General features: G+C 36.9%; 1 protein-coding gene across 1 annotated transcript in view; it reads left to right on the top strand.

The window, feature by feature from the left end:
* LOC150086158 (zinc finger MYM-type protein 1-like) overlaps positions 1–14,499 on the top strand; it is a 30,257-nt gene extending 15,758 nt beyond the window's left edge. Inside the window, exon 2 of the mRNA XM_090374812.1 lies at positions 13,780–14,499. Coding sequence (XP_090230938.1) covers positions 13,780–14,499 — 720 coding nt within the window. The remainder of the gene's footprint in view (positions 1–13,779) is intronic.
* Positions 14,500–15,476: the final 977 nt, after the last annotated feature.

Here is a 15,476-nt window from a genome sequence, read left to right as displayed (position 1 = left end):
GGATTTAATCAAAGAGGTAACTACCATCAGCGGGTAAAGGGAAGGGTTATTGCTTTCGTAAAGGCGACTACGATGGTCGCCTTTTAAATTTAAATTTAAATTTAAATTCTATACAGTGGGACCAACTGATGATGTTACCAACAGCAAATTCAAAATAGGAAGCATTCAAAGAACTTATCTTGGAAGCTACTAGGCTTTACATACCAACTAAGAAATATCGTTCAAGGTTTAGGCCTAAGTGGATGTCAGATGAACTAATGAGACATATGGCAGAGAAGAAAAATGCATGGGATACATATAAATTAACATGTGACACAGAAGCCTATGATTGATATAAGTTGATCTATAACCAAGTTACAAAGAAGGTTAGGCAGGCGAAGGCAGATTGCGAGAAATCTTTGGCAAGGGATGCAAAGAAAAACAGCAAAGATTTCTTTACTTATGTAAACTCTAGAAGGAAGGGGGTGAATCAGATCGGTCCACTTGATATCAATGGTTCAACTTTTGATGATCCTGCTCAGGTAGCTAACAAACAAAATAAATATTTTGCATCGACATGAGGAGTTATTCAGCGAGGGGAATGCCAGAGGTGTATTCAACTCTGGCAGTAAGCTAGATAATCTTTTATTAACTTAGAGTAAAGTGGAGGAGAAATTGTTGAAGATAAACAAGAAAGGCACCTGGGGTGGATGGGATCTATCCAGTTATATTAAAGGAGGCAGCAAAGGAAGTAAGCAAACCCTTAGCCATAATTATGAGAGCTTCCTTGGACTCGGGGGGGGAGGAACCCATAGACTGGAGATGTGCAAATGTGACCCCAATTCACAAAGGAGGCTGACACAAGTAATTATAGACCTGTGAGTTTAACTTCTGTTCCAGGAAAATTAATGGAGGCACTGGTTAGAGATGCACTGCAGGATCATCTAGACAATACTTCAGTTATAGCTCGGACACAGCATGGTTTTGTTAAGGGGAAGTCTTGCCTGACCAATTTGATCGGATACTATGATGCAGTCACAAAAGAACTGGATGCAGGGAATAACTCTGATATTATATACTTGGATCTTAGAAAGGCTTTTGATACTGTTGCACATAGAAGACTGCTGCACAAATTGGAACAGTGCATTGGAGGCAAATTGCTGCTATGGATAAAGGGGTGGTTGAGAGGGGAGAAGACAGAGATTGGTAATCAATGGACACTGCTCATTGTGGACTAATGTTATTGGAGTCCCTCAGGGTTCAGTGTTGGCTCCATTATTGTTTTTTGTATTTATAAATAATATTGATGATGGTGTATCAAGCTTAATGTCCAAGTTTGCAGACGATACAAAGGTTGGCAGGGTTGTTAACATTAGCATTAGTAGAGGCATTTGATGCAAGAAAGCAAGCTTATGCAGCATCAGCCAAAAAAAAAAAAAAAACCCACTTCACCCCTCTGTTCGTTCAAAATACCTGTCCAGCTGAGCCTTAAACTAATTTAGGCTATCAACCTCCACTACAAGGGATGGAAGTCTGTTCCACCAACCAACCACCCGCTGGCTAAAGGCAAATTTCCGCACGTCTATCCTACATCTGTCTTTCCTCAATTTGAATTTATGCCCTCTCAGGTGATTATTCTGAGCTAGAGGAAGAATCCCATCAGCATTGAGCATGCTCAAACCATTCAAGGCTTTATACACCTCTATCAGATCACCTCGCTGGTGCCTGGTCTCCAGACATTACAATTTGCTGAATTTAAGCCTTTCTTGATAAGAGCACCCTTCATTCCTCTCACCAATCTTGTTGCCCTTCTCTGTACTTGTTCTAGCAACTCTACATCCTTTCTAAAATGGGGCCTCCAGACCTGTACACATTACTCAAGACGTGGCCTGACCATTGCCTTATACAAAGGAATAATCATCTCCTTCTCCCTACTAGCAAAATTCCTGTATATCATTGGCAAGACCACATAACCTGCTCTGGCAGCCTGTCTGCACTGCTCAGAAAACTTCATATCTGATTGCACAATAAACTCCAGGTCTTTTTCATTCTCTACCACCCTGAAGTACCACACAGTTGGTATGTTTCTCTATGGTTACTTCTACCCATATGTTGTGCTTTGCCTTTGTCAATGTTAAACTTCAGTTGCCATTTCTAAACCCATCTGCCCAACTTTTCTAGATCCTGTTGCAGTAGCATACTGTCATTGCTGTCATTAACAACCATGTCAACCTTTGCATCATCTGCAAACTTGAACATTAAGTCTGATATACCTTCATCAATATCATTGATGAAGGTATATCAGACTTAATGAACACCAAACCCTGTGGGACTCCACTAATAACATTAGTCCAGCAGTGTCCATTGATTACCACTCTCTGTCTTCTCCCACTCAGCCATCCCTTCATCTGTAGCAGCAACTGCCCTAAATGCCTCAGTGTTTCAATTTATACGGTAGTCTTCCATGTGCACGGAGATCTTCCGAGTCCAAGGAAGTCCTCATAATTATGGCTAAGGGTTTGCTTACTTCCTTTGCTGGCTCATTTAATATAACTGGATAGATTCCATCTGCCCCAGGTGCCTTTCTTATATTTAACTTTACCAATTTCTCCTCCACTTTGCTCTCAGTTATTAAAAAAATCATTTAGCTCCCTGTTAGAGGTTAATAAGCTTTTGTTCTCCACTTCCCTACAGATTTCCAAGTGTGAATGTAGATGCCAAATACTCATTCAGTTTGTCAGTTATCTGAGCAGGATCACCAACAGTCGAACCATCAATATCAAGTGACCAACCTGATTCATCCCCTTCCAGAGTTTTTAGAAGTAAAGAGGTCTTTGCTGTTATTAATATTATTAGCCATATGGTGCAAGGAAGACTGAGGCTTATGCTGCAATAGCCAAAAAAAAATTTCTGAGTTACCCTGAGAGAGAGAGAGAGAGAGAGAGAGAGAGAGAGAGAGAGAGAGAGTGAGTGAGAGAGAGAGAGGCAGAAGGGAATCACCAAGGAGAAGAATGATGCTATTCAGCTCAGGACCCTGGGTATTCCAAGCCCATACTCACCAGATGTGAGCCCCTGGGGTAATTCTTTGCATCCTTTGCCAAATATTTCTCATAATCTGCCTAACCTCCTTTGTGACAATTACAGACTAGCTTATATCTGCCATAGGCTTCTGTGTTGCCTGATAATTTTTATGTATCTCATGCATTTTTCTTCTCTGCCACAAGTCTCATCAGTTCATCTGACATCCTTGAACATTTAGGCCTAAACCTTCAACGGTACTTCTGAGTTGGTATGAAAAGCCAAGTAGCTTCCAAGATCCTTGAATGCTTCCCATTTAGAATTTGCTGTTGTAACATCATCAGTTTGTCCCACTATATACCCTGAGACCACTCTAGCCACCTTTATGAAAATAAAAATCCTTCCCTTTACCCTTGATGGTAGTCATGTCTTTATGTAAATCCCATATCAGTACATTGTGATCACTGCCACCTAGTATTTCCTTTACCTACAAATTCTTTATGTATGAATAATCACTGCTGATAATCAGATCCAGAGTATTACTCCCTCTGGCTGCCTTTCGAACATGCTGCTGTAGAAAACGATCATCCAATAAAAGTCTTGCTAGTGTGCGAGTGACCAATCCACAAGTTACTGTCAGTATCTGGGAAGTTAAAATCCACCATTATAAGACATTCTTCCATTATAAGGTATTCTTCTGTACTGTGTTGATAAGATCTGGGATTGAATCTCATCAAGGTGGGAACAATTTTTATAGACTTTATTCACATTATGGCCCACTTGGCAAGTTTTGAGCGGTGGACATGGTTTTTGTAGGGTTTCTGATGCATCAGCAACTTTGGCTCTATTGTGCCTATAATGTCTCTAAATTATGTGTCGTCTTTGTCGATTTACTATTTGCTGGAAGAAAAACCATGCTACCTTCGTCTGGGATCGACGAATTCAGCCACCTTGTGAAAAGGGCATAAAATTCCTCGCGTCATTTACGGGATTCGAACTCGGGACTTTTCCACCATGTGTGTTGGGGGAGCTGGTGATTATGCCAACTGTTCTACCCACGATGACTGGGCAGCAGGTTTACGGTTTTTTGCCTACGGAACTTGAACTTTTCCTCCAAGAAAACGGCAAAATGACGAGAGAATACACAAAATTTACAGCCAGAATATACAGACACCTAATCACCTTAGCTGCTTTGGCCTATAAACAAATCAACATAGTAATGATAAAAATGTCAAATGAGATCTACAAGTTTGTTTCACAAATTCATTTCCTATTTCTAAGGTGTAATTGCTTTTAAAGTAAATTTTAATTTACTGTAAAGAAGAATTAAGTATGTACGTAATTCGGGAAAAAAGTGGCCCACTAGATATTGAATAATTTTTTTGGCCAGTAAGCGTATAACGGAAGCAATTTTAGCACTCACCGCTGAGAATTCCATTATTCTGCAAAATTCTTACCAAAAAAAAAAATATGGTAGAAAAGCTAGATGTTACAATTTGGAACGCGGAATTAATTTTGGAAATGAACGGCTAAATGATGTTTGGCCCTGGATGACGTTCCATTATTGAAGTATACCTTCAATAATGGAAAAAGTCAAGAAAAGAACGGAAAAATTCCATGACAAACACTGGATGAAAATAGTATTGTTGACTAACAATTAATACTTTCCGGGCAATAGGAAATGAATGTTATTGGTAAATTAATTTTATCGAAAACCGCAAATGGTAAATATGATTTCAAGCCTAGCCTGGCAAAATGACAGACGTTATTAAGTCTGAATTAGTTAGTTTCAGACCATGGTTTTCAAATGACTTTCTAGCCTTTTGTAGAAAACTGAACATGCATTCAGTTTTCTGATGGCTACTGATTATATATGAATAGCAGATGTTGTTTGGTTAAATGACTGTAGGATGTTAGATAGTTAAGTTAATATGTTCGAAATGTTATTCGAGTCCAATCATAGTTGGTAACATCGTCAGGGGAACTGGATACGAAAAAAAGATAAGGTTTCTTTGGTTTTTAGGAGCATTAGCAACTAAGGCCATATTGCTCCGGGGATATGCAGTGGTCATTCCCTCACCTTTCCGCATCCTCCGTATTTGGTGGTCACGGGCTCGAGCCCCGGTCTGACCAAGAAGCGTGTGCTACGCACTGATGCTCCTACCCACCTGGCTACGGAGGCGCCAAAAAAAAAAAAAAAAAAAAAAGATAAGGGAAAAAAGTGATAAAATGCGCTGTGGTAAACTTACTTCCAATATTTGGTACGCAATCCACAGTCTAGAAGGTCTGGGTCCTCTAGGGCACAAATATTAAAAGCTAAAAAAGCTTTACTTCTTACAGCAATTACGTAACTTCCGAAGGACGGTTGGTGCAACTGCGCCACTGCACCCCATTAAATCCAGTCTTGGTAACGCCATGATCGAGACCTTGCTTCCTGTGGCAGTAGAACATATTCATTTTAGAGATTCCATCTTTACGATGGTTAATCCCATTATTGAAAAAAGCAACGTTTGGAGAAGCAACTGGACTCTGCATCTGACCTGGTACGTTATTTAATTGAAAGGCCACCCATTAAGAAAGAGTTAAGCTTGGCCAAGAACTTACTGAAAGAAGAAAATATTACCTTTGATACTAAGACATCCATCAGGAAGAGATGGAGAGATCTCTTGCACGGCTCCAAAATGGCGGCGGCTGTTTTAAGAATTCCTATCAGGTTCGCTCACAACACTGGTGGGTGGGTGACGGAACCAAATTGCTATCCGGCCACGCTTTTGTTGACCTAGTTAAAACTAGGATTAATGCCCTTCCTACCCTCTCCAGTATGGATAGGCAATGCAGGGCTGGATGCAATGCGGTCGAGTCGCTCGCCCACGTTACACAACGTTGTAATAAAACACACAATGTAAGAGTGAAGCGACATGATGCTGTTGTAAATCTAGTTGAGATTCAATTGTGCCAGAAGGATAGGAGATCAAAAAGGAACCCAGGTTTCAAACTGATGAGGGATTACGGAAACTTGACCTCCTGTGTGCTCGAGATCGCTCCGTCCATCTTTCTTGATGTTTAAGTCATTGGCACTAGCTTGGACCTTGAGCATGTTCATCGCATTAAATCCGATTATTATAATTTCAATGTTAGCCTAAAAAGACAAATAGATAATGACTATAATCTGTCCTATAGTATCGTCGGTGACAGTCTCATACAAAGGAGTCTGGTGTAAATCTTCTGCATCTTTGCTCCTTTGTATGAGATTTAATGTTTAGTGACCTTAAAATACTAGCAATTGTGGGCACTGCAAGGTACTCTAAGCTGCTGGGGAGTTCATCAAGCAATGACCTAGCGTAAAAGCTGATGATTCCCTTCTACGCAGTATTATGTTATTCTGAATTTTATGGTTTAATCTTTTACCTTAAGAAAGGAGTAAAAAGTATATTTTTATGATGCTAGTACGCAGAGCCGGATTGGATCGGTATCAGTGGCGGATTTAGCACTTGAGAGGCCCAAGGCGCAGTTCAATTTTGAGGGTCCCCCCTCTAAACATTTTCTGTACCACTAGTGTGCCACTACATTCTACGCGCACGTTTTTACTATAGCACGCGCTCTACATTTGGTGTTGCGGTTTTAATCATTTTGGTTGCGCAATTCTTTCATACATATTTTAACTAATGTTTAAATGAAAAAAATGGCACAACTAAGCATTAATGATAATACATATTCTACTTCAGATTCACTTAGTTGGCATAGATATTTCATATAATATGTAGGGATATTCGCATAAGAGTTTACTAACTTCTCATATTAAATTATAGTTTTATTCAGTAACGGTAATAATGATGAGTGTAAAAATTAAAAATGAAACAATTTTTTTTTTTTTTTTTTGAGATGTGAAATTTGAGGCCCTCTCTATTTAAGAGGCCCCAGGCGCGCGCCTCGTGCGCCTGTGCGGAAATCCGCCACTGACGGTATATTTCTAGGTATCTTCCGAGTACCTTCCTGGCAGGAAAGGCAGTGAAAAGAAATCATTTACTCGCTGACCTTTTCTTTGCGGCTCGGCCCTGATAGCATTTACCACATCAACATTATTTTTTATTTTATTCATATTTTTTATTCTTATTCATTATTTCCTTTATTTTTTGATATTTTCTGCGGTTAAATTGTCCATACTTATGTCACAGAGCCTTTTAAACCATTTTGATATTATCTGAAAATGTTTGTTTGTAAATGTTTCCTACGTCGGTAAAAATAATTTTCGCCGATTGTACCTACTTGCTCATTTTCAGAGATACTTACACACTGTACCTACATGATCAGTGGCGTAGCCATGGGGTAGGGTCAGCAGGTACATTGTACCTAGGGCTTACAATACCAGGACACCGGTATTGATACAAAAAATACCGGTTTTTCGGTACTAATTTAAAAAAAAATAATTGTTTATAATTTAATCACATAAAGGTTATAAAATCACCTTTACGTGATTATGACATCGTTATCTCTACTAGCAAATGTTCGATAAATCATCGATAGGATACCATGCAACATTGCGACCTGTCCACAATTCTCGGACAACTTAATGTCTGACCGTATCGTAACTCCCGTGTCCCGTTCCTCCACTACTGAATTTAGTTCAACTCCGCCAAGTGTATAAGTTATTTTGGGGTTGCTGTTCCCCAGGTGTAAGACCTTGCATTTTGCTGAATTAAAGCATAGTTGCCACTTTTCTGACCATCCCGGAAGTCTATCTAGGTCACTCTGAAGAAGCTCTGCTTGGCAGCGATCATTAACTACTCTGCTGATCTTTACATCATCTGTAAGTTTAAACCTCACGCCCTCCATTCCTTCATGGATGTCATTTAAGATAATCAAAAACAATAGTGGTCCCAATACTGATCCTTGGGGAACCCCACTACTTACATTAACCCAATCTGAGGAATAACCATTTATCGCAACCCTCTGCCTGGTGACCTCAATCCATCGTGCTATCCATCTAAGGATTTTCCCCATGATTCCAGCCTCCAACTTATAAAGTAACCACTCATGTAGGACTGAGTCAAATGCTTTGCTGAAATCCAAATAAATATGTCGAAATTATTCCCTAAATCCAACTCACGAGTGACCTGTCAAAATGGCTAACCAGATTTGTTAAACATGATTTTCCCTTTACCTTACAAAACTATGCTGTGTTCCATCTGAATGATTCTGAATTCCACCCTTGATCATTGCCTCTATGATTTTCCCTACTATTGAAGTTAGACTGGCCGGTCGGTAATTTCCCGTTACACTCCTAGAACCGCCTTTATGTTCCAATTTACACCAATCCAACAGAATCTTTCCTGTCCAGTGATGCTCGCATAACTGGCCTTAATGGTTCAATGCACTCACTTGCCGCCTCCTTTAAGATTATAGTGTATATGCCATGACCTCAGGGGCTCACATCTGGTGAGTATGGGCTTGGCAAACCCAGGGTTCTGAGCTGGATATCATCATTCTTCTCTTCTTGCTTTCTTGGTGATTCCCTTTTACTTCTCTCTCTCTCTCTCTCTCGGGGTAACACGGGAATTTTTTTTTTTTTTTTTTTTTTTTTGGCTGGTGCAGCATAAGCCTCAGGCTTCCTTCCACCTTAAGGCTAATAATAATAATAATAATACAATACAATACAATACAATACAATACAATTTTATTTATCAAGAGAATTCGTTTACAATAAATGAATTATAATAATAATTCATTTATTGTAAAATAAATGAATTATTTTACAAAATAATAATAATAATAAACCACAGGAGCCTTACTCGCCTGTAGGCGCGAAAGTTCTCATGAAATAATCATTTGAAATTTCAACATCATTAATTACGGTACATTTTTTTCAACTTCACTTCCATAATATCTCATTAACACAAAGGGTTTTTTTTTTTTTAATGTAAATATCGATGCAAAGTAACTGTTGAGTTCATCTGTAACCAATTCAGCTATGTTATCTAATACTGTCCCACGTCCATTATATAAGGGTCCAATCTGATTTGTCCTTCTGTTCTTTGCATTTATATATGTGAAGAATTCCTTAACTGCACTCTTTGCTCTCTTCTTTATTCCTTATCCCCACTCTCTGCTCTCTCCCAGACTCAGTAAAGATACTATAGTGAAAATTATACTTCGCTTAATAAAAGGTCTTTCTCCTTCAGAAAACGATGAACATAATTCAACCATGGAAGACCAACATGGAAGAAAACATCAGTGTTCCGCAAATTCTTTCCAAAATAAGAAATTGCCTGACTCCAATGAGATTTTAAAAGATGAACTTGAGTCGGAAATTAATGAAATACTTTTAACTATTTTTGCTAAAAAAGTTCAAAGCCTAGAAAATATGAACTGAGATCGTCTATAATTATCTCACTACAACAGTACCAGAACAGAATCCGAAAGGGCGTTTTCTGCCGCTAATCAAATACTGTACATACCAAAATTAGATCCATTTTAAACGATCATACTATTGATTGCTTGTGTTTCATACTATTGATTGCTTTTTTTAAGAGCTCACTTTATTCGGACAGGTTGTGTGGATGCTTAAACATAACTAAACTTTGCAGTAACAATATGTATTTTTTTGTTTTTAGAATAACTGTATTTTAATGATTTTTTTCCCAGAATATTTATTATTGCAATAAAAGTTTATTTAAAACATAAATTCAAGTAATTACCGTACTTGTTTTTTTCCCTTACTTTATTGCACCTAATTGTCATCAAAATTTATTGAGAAAAACGTTTGTTTTAGGAATACCGGTATCATAAATTAAAAATACCGAAATATCGGTACAGTATTAAGATTTTGACCGGTATTGTAAGCCCTAATTGTACCCCTGACGCCGAAATCTTTTGAATTGCAATTGGCGCCTTTTTTGGGAATGTACGTGTTGACAAAAAAATCATGGCTATGCCACTATACATGGTATTTCAACGATTGTGGTTTATGGTAGTAATATTATTTTTATTAAGTTATTCTCTATTTCAATACAGTATTTCACAGTTAGAAACTCTTCATTTAGTTCAAATATAATGCACGGGATGTCAGCACTGTTCAGTTTTGAAAAGTTGTAGTTATTCGGCTACATTCACTAAGCTGTCATTGTGTCATTTAAATTTGTCATGCAATAACATCTCATGGGATAAGTTGTGTTGTTTATTTATTAAAGGCAAACATTCCAAAGACCGAACTCATAATCAATGTTTTCTTTATCGTACTTTTGTAGATGAGTGAAGAAAAAAAAAATCAGAAATGTTTGCAGTTGTAATTGATTTCAGTCGCAGATAAGGAAATAAAAATAAACCGAAACTACCACAAAATATTTCTTAACTCACACTTCAAACGAAGTGTATCTGCCGTCTAGTGTGGGAAATAAAACTTTTATTAAAACTCAAATTATGGATTATTGTGAATCCGAGATAATATAGATTCAGTTCAAAAATCATGCATTTAGAAAAATCATTCATGTAGTTCAAAAATCATGTTATCCAGCATGAGTAAGAAAAACTATATCTGTCATTCTGCATCATTTGTTCTAATCAACACATTTGGGAAAAGGGACTTGAAGCTAATAGCTGGCTGTTTATACGAATTTAAGTGCAGTTTTCAGAAAATATTCATAAAGGCATGTTTCGTCAAGACAGAAGAAGGGGGATTCGTGACCAGTGGCGACTCGTTGGTAGGTACTACGGAACTGGAGCACCCCCCTGCTTTTAAATCTAAATATACAGTCAACAGAGTTATATGAAATTTTGTGAAGAATAATGCAACGCAATGAATATTTTTATTAACAGGTCCCGCATATAGTATACTCATCCTCTATTACCAATAATCAAAATAAAAAAAAAATTAGCCTTTGGTTCATGGGAAAACAACTACTGTATTTCCAATAATCATTTCAATAATAAACGCAAAATCCTTTAAACTTTGAAGTTTAACCGTAGGCGGAACTGTGCGCTAGACAGTTCCAAATTTTGCTCCCAGTGATTTCACTACTCCCATTGTTTCTGACCTTAAAATGACTGGGCGTTGAGTTGCCATTGGCAATTTGCCAATACACATTTCTAAACGAGTCAAAGGAACTGCGGAGCGAGTAGTGCCGATTTGATCGTTGATCGTGAAGGGTGTGTCGCCACAATGTCGGTGTCTTTTTGTCATTCGCAGGATTCGCCCGAATTCCCATTAAGTAAATTATATCACTGTTAAGTCAATACTGAACATTCAGTGTAATTATGTGATTACAGCTTAATTGCGAATTGAGCTTGAACTTGCTATAATGGCTTGAACTTGAATAGTGGCTACTCGTGACTCTGATGTATAGGGGTGCTGCTTCTTAAAGTGACATTAAATTGCCTTGGTTATAAGACATATAGATATAGATAGTAATAATAATAATAAGCAAGTTAAAGGAATTTTGTCGACTAAGGAATTAAAATACTGGCCTTAAATTTTATTTGAAATTGATCTAAAATTTCTGGAGATCATTTCTTATTAAAGTTTTTGGTTTGCTTACTGTACCATTTGGATATACAAGTAAAGAAAAATGAGAAGACTGCATCGATCAAAAGCATGTTTTCAGTAGTTTCAAAAAAAAAAAAAAAACGTTGATGACTGTTGATCGCGGTTAGTCATTGTGGATTGAAACATGAATCCACCTTGGATCGATAATACATGGTTGGAAGCACACAATCTTAGTCTCCAAAGAAAGTTCATATATCATTTTCTCTGCAGGAATAGTCAGTTTGTCAAAGAAAAAAAGACGTAGTTTTTTCTCTCGTGAGTACAATGTGATCATCAGCAACTCAATACTGTAGCGTCTACAGTCAAAAAAGTACAATTCTAGCTCTAGGAAAGGAATTTTTTTTTTTTTTTTTGAAAAAAAAAAAAAAAAAAAGATACAAATGGTATAGCATCTTCCCACTCAAAATGCATACTTTTTTGAACAGCCTCCGTAGAAAGGCAAGCACTAGAATTTCCTTCTTTTAATCCTTCCCTATTTTTTCTGTCTGAAAATATGATTCAAACTGAAAATGTCTATGTGAAATAAAATGAATCATAACTTTCCAACTAAAAAAAAAAAACATCTAAGCAGTATTCTAGACGTCAGAGCTGTCTACTGTTATTGGGTTAACAAAGCCGGCCCAACCATAAAGCGAGTGAAGTACTTTAATATCTCTTTGGCTTAATAGCTTTTTTAAAATATTTCTATACTTAGTCTTGATGATTGGATTTAAGACAGAATCAAGAACGTCATAAATGTCAACTGCCAGCAATGCCACGTAATGCCATTCTCGCAATGCATTAATTCAGACATTATTAAATCATGTTCAAGTAGTTCAAATATGTATTATATGCAGTGGAGTAGCAGGGGGGGGCGGGACGGTCCGCCCCGGGTGCCAGCCAGACAGAGGTGCCATCACTTAAAAATACGAGAAGGAACGCATTAACTTTAACAAAAAAAATTTCAACTTTTTTTAAATTTATTTTTCTCCACTTAAATTTATAGTTGTTACGAGTAGTTGAAATTTCTATTTTACACAATGTAATTAACGACAAGCTACTTAGACTTTTATATTAACCGACTGCGACTGTAATACTTGCGTTTAAATTTTTGGTATGTTATTAAGGCACATAAAACTGGGGATCAAAACAGCCTTTACAAGCGCATTTAGTTTAACCACATTTTTTTTTACAAAGTTCGTCTTACAAGTCATTAAGTTAGCACCACATTTGTGGTGAGCGGATTTATATGAAGCATACAAGCGAGCTTTGGTATTTCCTGACAACTCATTTTTCATTTTGATTTCTACTTATTTTACATTTTACAGATAGTTTTCATTTTTTAATGAACTTCTTTATATAGGTCCCTACATATAAGTACAAAATGAAGCGAAATCGACCCAGCGGATTTCAACAGAGAAAAGCAAAGACTGAAAAGAAAGCAAGAGAAGTTGTTCAAGCAATGTCTGGATCCTTGTTGAACTATGTTGCACCTTCAACATCTAGTGCAATACATATTCAGCATGATAAATCAGGGGCTCACATCTGGTGAGTATGGGCTTGGCACACTCAGGGTCCTGAGCTGGATATCATCATTCTTCTTTCTCCTCTTTCTTGGAGATTCCCTTCTATTTCTCTCTCTCTCTCTCTCTCTCTCTCTCTCTCTCTCTCTCTCTCTCTCTCTCAAGGTAACTCGGAAATTTTTTTTTTAGCTGGTGCAGCATAAGCCTCAGGCTTCCTTGCACTATATGGCTAGTAATAATAATAATAATAATAATAATAGCAAGTATCATCTTCTCAAGAGGATCTAAAATCTTCTCAAATCTTCTCTCATCTTCTCAAGAGGATCTAAAAGAGAAAGTTATTCATTCACTAATGGAGAAGAATCTAGAAGATGCTTGTTCATCTACTAGTGAAGAAAAATCTAGTGAAAACTCACATGAGCAGAGAGAAGATTCTGAAAAGGAAGAGGAAATAAACATATTTTTAAAGTATTCAGACGTCGCTTTTTGGCCTACCCCGGTACCAGATTACTTGAGATTTTATTTTATTAAGAAAGGCAGTGACTATTTTCAAAATAAAGACGGACCTTTTGACACTGTTGAAGGAGCAGGAGAAAAAATTAAAGGGAAATGTCGACAGCTAACAAATTCCTGGTTTTATAAGATACTGCGAAATGGAGAAAAAATTTTAAGAACATGGATGGTTTATTCAACTCATCAGGAAATTTATTTTGTTTTTGATGCAAACTATTTTCATTGGAGAATAAAGAAATCGAAACATCTAACTTTATCACGGGATTTAAGACTTGGTGGAAATTAAACCCAAAGGTTTCTGACCATGAAAATAGTGAACAGCATCTCTCGTGCTTGGAGAAGTGGAAAATCTTAAGTGTAGCGTTGAAGTTTCAACAAACTATCAATCACATTCATCAGACAGTACTGGATAAAGAAAGAAAGAAATGGAGAGATGTTTTGCATCGGCTTTTAGATGTAATCTTATTTTTGGCTCGTCAAAATCTTCCTTTTCGTAGACATGATGAATCCATATTTTCTTCAAACAAAAGAAATTTTATAGAAATGGTAAAGTTGCTATCAAATTATGACCCCCTTTTGAAAATACATATTTTAAGAATTGAACGTTCATCTGATAGGAAAGAACCTTCATATTTATCGCCAGAGATTCAAAATGAGTTTATTAACATTTTAGGAAATTATGTGAGAGAAAAAATAGTAGCCGATAATATAAAACAAGCTAAATATTTTGGAATTCTGTTTGACAGTACACCAGATATATCCCACACTGACCAGATGTGTAAAGTAATTAGATATGTTCACATTGTAAGAGACAAGGTTCAAGTGAAGGAGTCATTTTTCGGCTTCTTTCCCATTGTTGGAGAGAACGTTGCCGAACTCATAAAAGAAATTTTGAATAATTTAGAAAAGGATGGGCTGGATACAAATCTGTGCTGTGGTCAAAGCTAGGACAATGCGGCAACCATGGCAGGAATTCATGGTTGGATCCAATCTAAAATCAAGGAAATTAAGCCCAAAGCATTGTTTATGCCCTGTGCAAACCACTCGTTAAATTTACGCAGAGTGCATTCACTTGAAGGCGTTTCGTAATGCGTAACTTTCTTTGGAACTTTGGAAAACCTTTATTCTTTCTTTTCAGTCTCTCCACACCGTTGGAAAATAATGAAAAAACATACAGGAGTGACAGTCAAAAGACTTTCCCAGGCAAGGTGTAGTGCACATTATGAATCTGTAAATACGGTCAAAATGAATTTTGAAAAAATAACTCCAGCTCTACAAACATTGTGCGAACCTCAAGAGAATATAGATACCAGAAGGACTGCTGATATTTCATTATCATCATATCATAAGTGATTTTTCTTTTCTAAGTTATCTTTCTTTCTGGCACGAAATTCTACAAGAAGTTCGCATTACACAAAAATATTTACAAACACTCGGAATAAGCCTGGAAAAATGTGTTGTAAAGTTTCACACCTGAAAATTATTTATTAATGAAGAAAGAAATAAAATTGATTGTAGAAAGGGTATTGATTGTAAAAAAATGCTAGGAGAAATGACGAAGGATGATGGACTGTCACTCCAAGAATTAAAAAGGGCGATGTTTGAATGCCTGGATAGATTTCGTCGAGACAAAATTCTGGACAAAATTCTTTCGAAATTCTATTATTCAATATGAAATGCATATTTCAAAGCTGACCGAAATTTTCGATGAATTTAGTTAGAAATTAGCCCACTAAGAAGTCACTTACAAACTACAAAAATAACTGCTGAGAAAGCAAAACAGTGGACAGCTTTGCAGTTTGTGGAGTTTATTATAAAGTGGGATTTTTTGGAATGTCTGCCAAATTTATTATTATGTTTAAGGTTCTTTTTAACAGTATGTATATCTATGGCTTCTTGCTTTCCAAATTAAAATTAATTAAAAA

The sequence above is a fragment of the Mastigoproctus giganteus genome, chromosome 5, assembly GCF_048544385.1.
Source record: "Mastigoproctus giganteus isolate SK-2022 chromosome 5, ASM4854438v1, whole genome shotgun sequence".
Taxonomy (NCBI): Eukaryota; Metazoa; Arthropoda; class Arachnida; order Uropygi; family Thelyphonidae; genus Mastigoproctus; species Mastigoproctus giganteus.
Note: the sequence above shows the minus strand (reverse complement) of the source record. Positions and strands in the feature narration are given on the sequence as shown.